Source organism: Chrysemys picta, chromosome 1 (assembly GCF_011386835.1).
Source record: "Chrysemys picta bellii isolate R12L10 chromosome 1, ASM1138683v2, whole genome shotgun sequence".
Classification (NCBI taxonomy): domain Eukaryota; kingdom Metazoa; phylum Chordata; order Testudines; family Emydidae; genus Chrysemys; species Chrysemys picta.
Genome location: NC_088791.1, coordinates 107,666,120 through 107,678,670, shown reverse-complemented (window position 1 = coordinate 107,678,670; position 12,551 = coordinate 107,666,120). Strand labels below are relative to the sequence as shown.

Sequence of the window (12,551 nt, the reverse complement as noted above, 5' to 3'; positions counted from 1 at the left end):
CATGGGGCTGAGGTTCCTTACTAGTCTCCTTTGGTCAGTGGCAGAGGAACAGAAGGAAGAAGAACTTGCTTTAGATATGCTAAGAGAAATAACTTCAACCAAAAAAGAGCTAATTTATAAAAATGACAGTGTTTTTGTCTTTTACAGAACTGAGGATGATCTGAGTGACACTGAATTAATCACCACATGTGAGCCCTGTAGTGACTGTGAAAACCTAATTAAAGCAATGAAGATAAAGAAAATCATTTGGCCTAATCGAGATGTAAAAGTAGGTAGCAGAAAGTTTACAGCTAAAAGCCATGTGTCACAGTTACAGGGCTAACTGCAACTCTGTCCCTTCTCTGAGTGCACCGCCTCAAGTTTGAGGCCTTGGCTACACTCGCGGATTCACAGCAGCGCTGTGAATGCGCGAGTGTAGTCGCGCCACCAGCGCTGCGAGAGCTCCACCTCTCCGAGGGGAGTAGCTTACAGCGCTGCAAGGGAGCGTGCAGCGCTGCAGGCGCTGATTACACTGGTGCTATACAGCGCTGCACTCGCTGCGCTCGGGGGGAGGTGTGTTTTTTCACACCCTGAGCACAGCAAGTGCAGCGCTGTGAATTGCCAGTGTAGCCAAGGCCTCAGACCTCATGACTACCTCTCTTTGGGCGGAATCACATGATTTTCCCACTCTCAAATGGCCCTAGGCAGCAGTACTCTATTTACCAAACATATTTACCCAGCAGGTCCTACTGGGTTTAGTATCTTCTGTTCTTCCCTTTGGAAGCCTATGACTTTCTGTTTACAGTGACCTTCTTAAAAAAGAGTATTGTTTTTTTCCCCTTAAGTACAAAGCACTTAAGAGAAAAGGATCTTAAAATAACCAAGGGGCCCTTGAAAGGTCTAGCTTGCCTCAGACAGCCCTGGTTTACCTTAGCTTTTGCTCCCCGTGAGAGCATGTCTTTTAATCAAGAACAAATCCTATGGTTCTCTTGTGTTCGCAAGCTTGTCTGAAACTAGTGGATAAATACTCGGCATGGCTCAGCTGTGTCTCTGCTGTTGCTACCTGCGCAGCTATGACTACACTGCTATTTAAACTTGCACTTGCTTGCTGAGAGCAAGTGCTAGTATGAGTATACAAGCAGGGGAATCAAACCCCTAGCTCATAGTGTAGACATAGTCCCAGTCAACCATTGGTTCCCTGACCCCCACCCCAATCTTGGTAATCCATTTTTCGCCTCATTTCCTTTAGAAATCTCCTCCGACTCCTCCTACTTGTACAGTGGCATTAGGAGAGGCATAACAGGACTATCAGCCTTCTTGATGGAGTGTGTCATGGCAATTTTCACAAGCTCTGTGCCCCTGAGAATATTGTGCCCTATAGATAAACCCCTTCATTTTCCATTTAAACCGATTTTTACCAAAAAATTTCTTGGTTTTCCAAAAAGTATTATTTATTTTTTTCTGATTTTCACCCTACTTTTGTATCATTCAGATATATAAAAAATAACTTGTTTTATTAGGAAAATACAATACATTGCATGAGATATATGTATTATGATAATACATTCATCTGTGTGTATATGCCAAGCTGCGTGTTGAAGTTAGGCTATGTATTAGTCTAGAAGATACACACAATAAACAAACAGGTGCACATGCAAGCTCTGAAGTGCGTGCGCATCTGAACTTACTGATGAATCTCACGTCCATCATGTACACTTTTCAAACTATTAGCAGATAATTGTTTAAAAATTTGACACACAAAAATGGAAAGAAAGCGAAAATCTGTATCAGAATACATTTAAGAACACAAGGAAGTATTTGAAAGCTTTTAAAAAAACAAAAACAGGAGAAAAGGATGAAGTTGAGTGTATGTGCTGCAAATGGTGTGGCCCAATTATTAAATGTAAATATTTATAGGCTAATAGTTCGAAGTCTACAACTGTACATTATTTATTCAAATGAAAAGTTTTATTTGGGGATTACAGAGACATTGTTTTCTTAAACTCAGAGGTGGCATTGTGTTTTGAGTTGTGTTTTAGTTCTGCAGCAAACCACATTGATGAACAAAATTCAAAGCATTAATCTACTGAATACTTTTTTCCCCTGTCTTTCTGTCCACCGAAATAAACTCCAATATTTACCCAGAAAAATTATTAATAGTTTTTTGCACTGATTTTCACCTGTTTTTCTGGTAATAAACACTGATAAATTCCTGGGAATTAATTAAATAAAAATTAAATTAAATTAAATTAAAATTGCAAATGAAGGGCCCTACCTATAGAATACATGAAATTGGAAATTTCCAGTGGTAATACCTAGCACAGGGGTCGGCAACATTCGGCACGTGGCTCGCCAGGGTAAGCACCCTAGCGGGCCGGGCCAGTTTATTTACCTGCTGACGAGGCAGGTTCAGCCTTTCGCGGCCACCACTCGCCGCGGTTCGCCTGGGCCAATGGGGGCGGCGGGAAGCGGCGCGGACCAAGGGATGTGCTGGGGATGTGCAGTGGGGGCCGCAATCGGCCAAACCTGCCGCGTCAGCAGGCAAATAAACTGGCCCGGCCCGCTAGGGTGCTTACCCTGGCGAGCCACGTGCCGAACATTGACGACCCCTGACCTAGCAGAATGCCTGGCTGATCTTTCCTCTTACAAGATGGGGAAATTCAAACAAGGGCTGCCTGAACATATGTGGAAAGTTTTATTTTAATATTTAATCAAAGGCGCCAGTGCATTTATTTGCATATGTAATCATAGTGCCTTAAGGACCTGATCCTGCAATATTGAGGTTAGTGGCAGTTTGACCATTGACTTCAGTGGTTACAGGACCAGGTGCTATGACTTCCATTTCATGGTGTAATGATTTTTAACTAGCCAAAGACATTAAATTAAAACAAAAGCATTATAACTGAAATTACCCAGGCACAAAAATCAGGAAATCCCATGATACAGAATGTGATTTTTCCCCTGCACACCCTCTCCATGGCCAGCCACCTTGCATGATAAACCATGGAGGTTTTGCTGTATTTTAGAGTTTTGTGCTTTGGATGGGGGCAGGGTTTGGTCCTGTATATGCATCCGGGGCTCAATTGCAGCTGCCGTGGGAAACATAACTGAATTTTCTGACCTTGGTGCTTGTTAAAGATGTGTCAACTATGATATTCCATTAACAGTGTTTCATTTAATATTTGATAGAGTGAATTAGGACTGTTATTTTGAGTCACAAGTCTCAATCTTGCAGAGATTTAACTCAGTGGGACTATGTTCACAAATCGTTCCATGACTGGGGCCAGAGAGCCTGATTCTGCAGTCACTTCCTATATACGGATATTCCTACAGTATAATTATTAAAGTAGAATGAGGACTTCTTTTTTCTGAAGATAATACAGCTCATTGAACTAAGATCCTTTTTAATGACTGTATAAATTATTTTGTAGAGTCATTTCAGCACAAGAATTAATGTACACAGCTCTCTAACCTGGTTAGAATTTGAAATAAAATTATTTGACAGTCACAACTCATGTCAAGGGTGATAGTTACTATTATGCCCCACTATGAAATGAATCCAGAAGATTATTTAAAAAAATCCCTTCAGCATAACAAGCTACTAAATAGTGCCACTTTTAATTAGAAAAGTGAAATGTTCAATATTTTCCACTCATTTATTCTTTTTTTTTCTCCTAGAAGCAACCAGAAGGTGCAACTAACAATCCAACAGGTAGGCAACTATATAAAATATGAGCTAATATTAAATGCATGAAAATACTGCTTTAGGTCCCGATCGGCAAATACATAACTTTACATATGCGACGACCCACTGAGTTTAAAGAGACGTGTCACATATGTAAAGTTACTCCCATGCATAAATGTTCACAGCAGAGTTGCCTTTTCAATTCAGCCTTTCATTCTCTTTGTGACAGTCCTTTTATCTATCATCAGTACATGAGCCCTATCAAAGTTATTTAGGAGACTTTCTATTTTTGTATCCTACTGTTTCTTTCCTAAATTGTAATATTAATATCCTATCTCCTAGAACTGGAAGGGACCCTGAAAGGTCATCAAGTCCAGCCTCCTGCCTTCACTAGCAGGACCAAGTACTGATTTTGCCCCAAATCCCCAAGTGGCCCCCTCAAGGATTGAACTCATAACCCTAGGTTTAGCAGGCCAATGCTCAAACCACTGAGCTATCCCTCCCCTGCTGTATGCCATTCCCGATGTATACCATCCTGTTGCCCCGCCAATGAACTCTCTCCTGAGAAGAGAGGAATATACACTATACTCAAGGATCTGCTGCCATCCTTTCTCTTAAAAGCAGAAATCAGTATATGGAAACTAGAAAGTTGGTGCTAATTTATATGTTCAAAAAAAGTAAAGAGGACCCTAAGAATCAGAACAGTTTAATCTTTCTGTAGGCATATGAGATCACAAAGTAAACAACTTGAACTGCTGCTCCTCCTCATTTCAGATGCACATTAACTTCTGTCTTACTTATTATAGTCTGACTTTTACTTACTGTGATTTATTGACATATATTTGCTTAATCATGAAAGCAATGATACATAAAATGGTCAAGTTAATGTAGAAACACCAAGTCATGTAGAAAGATGAAGTAATTTATTCCTTTAATAAATATGTAACTCATGTTAACATTAGTAGGTTATGCACAATATTGAGAACTGCTCATATACATCAAGAGAAATGACTGATTTGCAAAAATTGTGCAACTGTTTCTGCAGCATTTTGTAGAACTACTATGTTTTTCAGTGCTATCTTGATACACATTTGTCTTATCTTATTGTATTTCCATATTTTGTAAAAACGGTACCAATTTAAGGAATTATTTGGAGTAAAAGTATTAAACTCTTGAGGTGGATGGACTCCATGACTTTGGAGACTGACACTAAACTGCCTTCTGAGTGCATATTGCCTAAACATACTAATACTTTAAATTTTCCCCCACATGGAATCCCACATTCAGAAGAAGAAAATAATCCAAGCACTGAACCGTTTCAAGTAAAAAGCAGCATCAAAAAACATTGTGATGAAAAGATTTTAGCACTCCAAGGTGAGTTTTCTGGCTTTTTAATACTTTCTCTGAGATCTGCTGAAGACTGTAATGACTTTAAGGTTTAATTCAGCAGGAAGTTTGATCAGTGTTTTTAGCCTTTCCCACACTCGCATTAGTTTAATCCAATTTTAAATGCAGTTTGAAAGTGAAAGTTAGTCTAATCACTTTCAAAATCAGTTTAGTGTATCCATACTAGTCCTCCAGAAATTATCAGGTGTATTAAATCATGTTAAGACAAAACTGTGGTCAAGAACCCACCGTCCACCAAAAAGGCCTTAGCATAGTTCTGAAAAATTGTTGCAACCCGTATTTCCCAGACTTACAAATTTACTTACATAAGAATGTGCTTTTCTTTTAAGGAGGAGAGGGAGTTGTGTTTCTGTTTAGTTCTACGTTTCATCAGGCAGTATTTATAGTTGCAGTTTTACTTACAGCTGATCGAGAGAAATGTAATAGAAAGGATACTAAAGGAACTTCAGTCTCAGAAGGAAAGACAATGGAAATACAGTCACCAGCAGATGAGGGACATGCTTCTGGTGAGGTAAACACATTTTTAAAAAAAATAATAAACCGGATAAAATCAGAAAAATATGCCTACATAATGCTTTAAATATTTATATTAGAGTGGTTAAGATAGTAAACAATTTGGGCAAGGAACCATCCTTTAATTTTGTATTTGTATTTGTACAGCGCCCAGTAGCTCTTAGGTGCTACTATAATACAAATAATAATAATTAATAATATGGTAAAGATAAAAACTCACTAAATTGGCCTTTGAGCGATGAATAAAATTATTAATGCCAACATTTTTAATTGGTTGGAGATTATCCCTTTGACTTTAATTGTAGTTGACATTTTGAGAAGTATGCTGATCTGATTGTCTAGTCTTTTCTGAGACTGACAAATATACCATAATTTCGTTGGCTACTGTAACTGAGATTGCTGGCCCCTTTAATAGCAGGCACTGCTGGTCTTCCTACTAACGGAGCTTGGCCTTTCAAAACTAAGGATTCTGGGAGATGTAGTTCTCACAGATGCTTGGTAATTGTGGGCAGAACTGCAGTGCATGGTGGGAGAAAAAGCAGGCCCTTTAAAAGGCAACCTTTCCTTAAAGTGACTGGAGATGTTGTGGGAGGGAGAAAGGAGAGAGGGAAGCATGTACTTGCTGGGGAAAGTTCTCTGGAAAGACCAGGCCTTGTGTGGGTCTGACCACTTATAGAACTGGGTAGGCACTGAGCCCAGGAGGGTCTGTGGAAAATGTTGGTGAAGATGCAGGAACCCTGAGGAGGAGTAAGTTTCTCAGGGCCTGAAGAGACAAGACATCAAAGGACCCAGGAAGAGGTAGAGTAAAAGAAGGAAGAGACCTGCCACAATACAGTACTGGTGTATGCTGGAGGTGCAGGTTTGCCATCAGTTTTTGTTTAGGTGCCCAGTCCAGAGCTTCCAGTGAGGATGGGAGGAAGTCCCACTTCAACCCCAGAATGGGGCTTCCCATCCCAAAAGGGCCAAAAATCACAAATCGGGCCCTAAAAAATTAATCATGCAATTGGCTTAAAAATCATGTGTTTTTTAAATAGGTGCTTTCTGTTTGACTTCTGATTTTTGAGCCTTTGTTTCATGTTTTCAAGCTTTTCTCCAAAGCTGGAAGGGCTAGAAACTTACCTTTCTGTTTAAATGAAAGCTGAGAGTCTCATTTAATCACACAACTCTAGGAGCTGGGGCTTTACGAAAAACACCAAATATCCTCAGACTTGTGATAAAATCCTGGCAAAGGAACTACTTTGTTTTGTGCTTGGCCTGCTTTTGTTTGTCCTGGAAGTGAGGACTTTATAGTTTGGCCAGAATCCAAACTAATGTAGCAGAAAGGAAACTGAGGACTGGTGGGCAAATTGAAGAAGTGATGCTAGGGCCATAAAGAACCTGTTATAGCTAGTTAGAGGTATAATGAAGTCCATAATATAGGGTTCGACTCATTCATTTTCTTTATGCATATCCAGTCATGGTGGCTTATAATCATGTGTCATGCGACTCTTATTAGAAAGCAATTGCAAGATTACTGTAAAATTTCTTATAATATAACTACTGTTCCAGTGGTTAATTGTATTATCTTTGTGATTACCAATAACTGGGGCAGAAAACAGCCCCAAATTTGAGAGATTCCTTTCAAAGTTTTGAAGTGGCAATATCAATAATTCAGAGCCAATCATTCACATGACAAATTTTCTGTTCACAGATTTTCTGTGAGCAGTCTGATTTTCTTGAATGTCTTCATTATTTGAAATTCTTGACTTAATTGTTTGAGTAAATCATTCTTGAGCTATAGATTGTTCACTAACTGTTCACTGTGAAAATTTAATATCTGAAATTCAAGTGGGGTTGATTAGTTCTGAAGGAGTACGTAAGTCACATGGTAAATTTCTGTTCCACGACTGGAGGAACATAACTCCTAGAGTCAGGTTCTTCATCGAGTGGTGTCTCTGTGGGTGCTCCATTTCAGGTGGCGGTGCGCCCCAGCATCGTTGATCGGAGATTTTGCTAGCAGTGTCTGGTCGGGGCGTGCGTGCGCAGGAGCTGTCTTGTGGCGGCGCTGACGCCCCTTCTGGTACGTGCATGCACTGACTCCCACAGTTCCTTCTCAACCGTCCTCAGCTTGAGATGGAGTCCGTCAGCGGATTTTAGTTAGATTTTAGAGATTTAGGATAGTACTTATAGTGTTAATAGTTAGTTTAGCTTGGATTTAAGTAGATGTAGTTTTTAATATTGTAGTGTAAAAAAATATTTTACATTTCTTTCTTCCCGTCCTCAAAACCTTGAAGAGGGACGAAAACAAAAATGCCTGGATCACCAGATTTTAAAAAGTGTGCATCTTGCAAGGACACCATGACGGTCTCAGACGGACATTCACTCTGTGTATGCTGCCTGTGAGAGTCACACATCCCTCAAAAGTGCGCTCACTGTAGTAACCCAAAGGCAAGGGCAAGGAGAGATAAGGAACCCTCTGAAGCGACAGAGGACGGGGAAGAAGAGAGAGATGACACATCAGAACATGGTGAACCTCTCCAGATGAAACAGTTATACCCACAACTACAACGGCCCCTGATGACTTCAAACACCTCCAGGAGCTCTTCAGGCGAGTGGCACAGAGCCAGAACATCCCACTAGAGGAAGTACAGGAGACACAATACTAACTCCTGAAAATACTCCATACATCAACTTCCTCCAAGATTGCCATCCCCATCAATGATGCCCTCCTGAAACCAGCAGATATAATGTGGCAAACACTGGCCTCCATCCCACCAACCAACAAGCGCATAGATAGGAAATACAACGTGCCAAATAAAGGGATGAAATTCCTATTTGTGCACCACCAGACTCCTTAATGGTGGATGTAGTAAATCAAAGAAACAAACAATATAAATCCAGTCCTCAAAACAAAGAATGGAAGAGACTGGATCTTCTAGGCCAAAAAGTGTACACATCAGCCACACAGCAATTCCTCACTGCAAATTACACCACACTACTGGCAAACTATGATCATGACAGTTATAACAAATTCACAGAATTCACCCAGAATATACCTGAGCAGAAAAGAGAACAATTCTGGGCCATTGTGAACAAAGGCCAGCTTATCTCCAGGACAGCACTACAGGCTGCCCTCGACGTGGCAGACAGCAGCTCACACGACGGCAACAGCCATTGTAATGTCAGGGCATCATGGCTGCATTCATCAGGAATCCCCAGAGAACTGCAACACAAAGTGGAAGATTTGCCCTTCGACAGACACAGACTATTTTCGGCCAAAATCGATGAAGTTCTCCCGTCCATGAAAGATTCCAGGGTGACCCTCAGAACATTAGGGCTATACATAACACCAAACAGGTGGTAACGTTATCAGCCATACAACAGAAACAGGGACAACACGTCTCAGCGACAGCAGAGACCATATGAATCAAGGGGACAAAGAAATATACCACAAAGATACTGACAGAATCAACCCCAGAACTCAGCGTCTCAACCACCACCAAACAAACCACAATTTTGAAGTATTGGTTGAGGGTCTGAATGAGCTCCCCATAACACCAGCGTCAGCGGACAACACACAAATCTTTGGGCACTGACTCAGGCCATTTGACACCAACTGGGCCATGATCACATCTGATCAGTGGGTTTTAGAACTAATTCTATCAGGCTATACCATCCCTTTTACATCTATACCAACTACCCACTCTCCTTCCTTGTTCCTCTTCAGGGACCCTTCTCTCGAGCATCTATTGAGACAAGAGGTGCATCACTTTCTGCAAATAGGTGTGGTGGAACTAGTCCCAATACAACACAGAGGGAAGGGATTTTATTCCCATTACTTTATGACTCAAAAGAAAAATGGGTGTGGAGACCCATCCTAGACCTAAGAAAACTCAACAAATTCATCAGTGCCCACAGATTTAAAATGGTCACCCTGAACTCGATCATCCCTATGCTGGAAGAAGGGGACTGGTTCGCAGCCCTCGACCTACAAGATGCATACTTTCACATTACAATCAACCTGGCTCACAGATGCTTCCTAAAGTTCACAGTAGGACAAGTACACTTCCAATACAGAGTGCTACCATTCGACCTATCGACAGCACCGAGAGTATTCACCAAAACACTGGCAGTAGTAGCAGTGCACCTGCACAGATAAAGGATATTCATATTCCCTTACTTAGACAACTGCCTAATCAAGGGCTCCACAAAGACAGAAACAGAAAGAGGTGTTAAATTAACCATCTCCCTCTTCCACTCCCTGGGGCTCAAATCAATGAAAAGAAATCCACCCTCACTCCAGTATAACAACTGGAATTCATAGGTGCTCGCCTGGACTCACTCCCTTCCAGAGCCCCGCTTTAACACGATGATCTCCCTTATATCGGTGGTCTCGCACAGCTCATAGGTGCATGCACGCATCTGCTTACAACTACTGGAACACATGGCGGTCACCATGCCAGGCTACACATGCGGTGCCTACAAAGATGGCTAAATACAGTCTACATACCATGAAGGCACAGCCTAAACAAGAGAATCACATCCACCGCAGAGGTGATTCAATCACTGCACTGGTGGACAAACCCATCAAATGTATGCTCAGGCATACCTTTCCAACAGGAAACACCATCGGTTCAAATCACAACAGACGCCTCCCTGATCGGATGGGGGGCCCACCTGAAACAATATATTGCCCTGGGCAAATGGTCACCAATAGAGACGCATCTTCTTGTAAACCTACTAGACCTACGCACAGTCCGCAATGCATGCTACCACTTCCTTCCACTCATAAGAAACAGAATGATAAGGATATTAACAGACAACATTGCTTGCATGTTCTATATCAACCGCCAGGGTACAGCGCGATCCCATTCGTTATGTGTGGAAGCTCCAAAGTTATGGAACTGGTGCATAAATCACAACATCACTATAACAGCTTCATATCTACCAGGCCGCATGAATATCATGGCGGACACACTAAGCAGACAGTTCTCACAAGAACACGAATGGGAACTGAATGATGAAATAACACAACTCATCTTTGGAGGTGGGGAAATCCGTCCATAGACCTAATTGCCACACAAGCAAACAAGAAATGCCCAGGATTCTGCTCACGAGCAGGACAGGGAGCGCAATCACTGGGAGACATGTTCCTGATAAAATGGAATGCCCATCTCTTATATGCTTTCCCTCCAATTCCTCTAATCTCCAGAGTCATACCCAAATTTGAATCGACAGGGCCAAGATAATCCTCATAGTGCCAACATGGCCCAGACAGACTTTGTTCCCTTATCTGAATCGCATGGCAATATGCACTCCATTCCATATCCCTTGATGACATGATCTCCTCTCACAGGACAACAGACAAGTCCTCCATCCCGATCCAGGGAAACTTCACCTCAGAGCATGTCTCCTTCATGGCTCCGAGGGGACGAATTAACCTGTTCGGATCGAGTACAACAGGTACTGATTAACAGCAGAAAACAAAACACATGACATACTTACCTCCAAAAATTGAAGAGATTTTCCATTTGGTGCCAAAACAAATATCAGCAAACCAGACCCCACTCCCATTGATCCTGGAGTACCTACTATCGTTAAAGAAATCAGAACTGGCTACAAACTTGATCAAGGTCCACCTCGCGGCAATAGCCGCCTTCCACCAACAGATAGAAGGGACCTCAGTATTCGCCCACCCGATTACAAAGGGATTCATAACGGGCCTACAAAACATATACCCGGGCAGCCGTGAACCCACTTTGGTATGGGAGTTAAACGTAGTGCTCAAATGCTTACCCAGAAAACCATTTAAACCCTTAGCATCTTGCTTTATGCTCCATTTATCAATGAAAGTAGCATTCTTAATAGCCATCACATCGGCACAAAAATGTGAGTGAGATTGGGGCGCTCATGGCTCACCCCCCATACACAATATTCCACAAGGACAAAGCGACTCTGAGGACTCACCCAAAATTCATGCCCAAAATATCGTTCTCATTCCACCTTAACCAGCCAATTCACCTACCCGCTTTCCACCCTAAACCACACAACAACCCACAAGAGGCGGCATTACACACAGTGGTGAGCTGGAGCCAGTTCGCACCGGTTCGCAAGAACCGGTTGTTAAATTTAGAAGCCGGTGTAGAACCGGTTGTAAAGGGGCCGGTGGGTGGGCAAACTCTGGTCCGCAGGCCACATCCAGCCCGCGGGACTGTCCCGTCTGGCCCGCCTGAGCTCCCAGCTGGGGAGGCTCCCCTGACCCCTCCCCCGCTTCCCCCCCCCCTTGCAGAGCCCCAGCGCGCCATGCCGCTGGCGCCAGCGCTCTGGGCAGCTCTGCAGCTCCTGCCGCTTTGAGCAGCATGATAAGGGGGCCAGGGCTGGGAGGAGGGGTTGGATAAGGGGCAGGGAGTGGTTGGAGGGGGCGGAGGTTCTGGGGGGGCGGTCAGGGGACGGGGAACGGGGGGGTTAGGTAGGCGTGGGAGTTCTGGGGGTCTGTCGGGGTGGTGGTGGATGGGGTTGGGGCAGTCAGGGGACAGGGAGCGGGGCGAGTTGGGTAGGGTGTGGGGTCCTGGGGGGCAGTTAGGGTGGGGGGTCTTGGGAGGGGGTGGTCAGAGGACAAGGAACGGGGGGGGAGTTGATGGGTTGCGGGTTCTGAGGGGGGCAGTCGGGGGCAGGAATTGGGTTGGGGTCAAATGGGTCGGAGGGGAGACAGGCATGTGGGGCTTGTACTGTCCGCGCAGTTCCCTACCGGGTCTTCAGCGGCATTTCGGCGGCCGGGGGGTGGGGGGTGGGGTCTTCACTCGCTCCGGGTGCCCGCCCCCAAAATGCTGCTGAAAACCTGGACCGAGTGAAGGGCCCCGCCGCCGAAGTGCCACCAAGGACCCGGCAAGGAACCGGTTATTAGGATTTTGGGAGCTCATCACTGATTACACACATTAGATGTCTGCCACGGCCTGGCCTTTTACCTAGACAGCACAAAGACCTTTTG

General features: G+C 43.4%; 1 protein-coding gene and 1 long non-coding RNA gene across 4 annotated transcripts in view; one reads left to right on the top strand and one right to left on the bottom strand.

Annotated features, from left to right (window-relative positions):
• The window catches only part of LOC135975379 (uncharacterized), a 76,863-nt gene that overhangs the window by 25,696 nt on the left and 38,616 nt on the right, over positions 1-12,551 (bottom strand). The window lies entirely within an intron of this gene.
• LOC101945756 (uncharacterized) overlaps positions 1-12,551 on the top strand; it is a 63,512-nt gene that overhangs the window by 46,785 nt on the left and 4,176 nt on the right. For 2 of the 3 annotated variants that reach the window (XM_042850106.2, XM_065566112.1), the window contains exons 17-20: positions 148-268; positions 3,658-3,691; positions 4,952-5,038; positions 5,476-5,582. In XM_042850106.2, the coding sequence (XP_042706040.2) occupies positions 148-268; positions 3,658-3,691; positions 4,952-5,038; positions 5,476-5,582 (349 nt within the window). Of the gene's footprint in view, positions 1-147; positions 269-3,657; positions 3,692-4,951; positions 5,039-5,475; positions 5,583-7,857; positions 8,027-12,551 lie in introns of those variants that run through there. The other variant, XM_005303081.4, reaches the window with a different exon arrangement.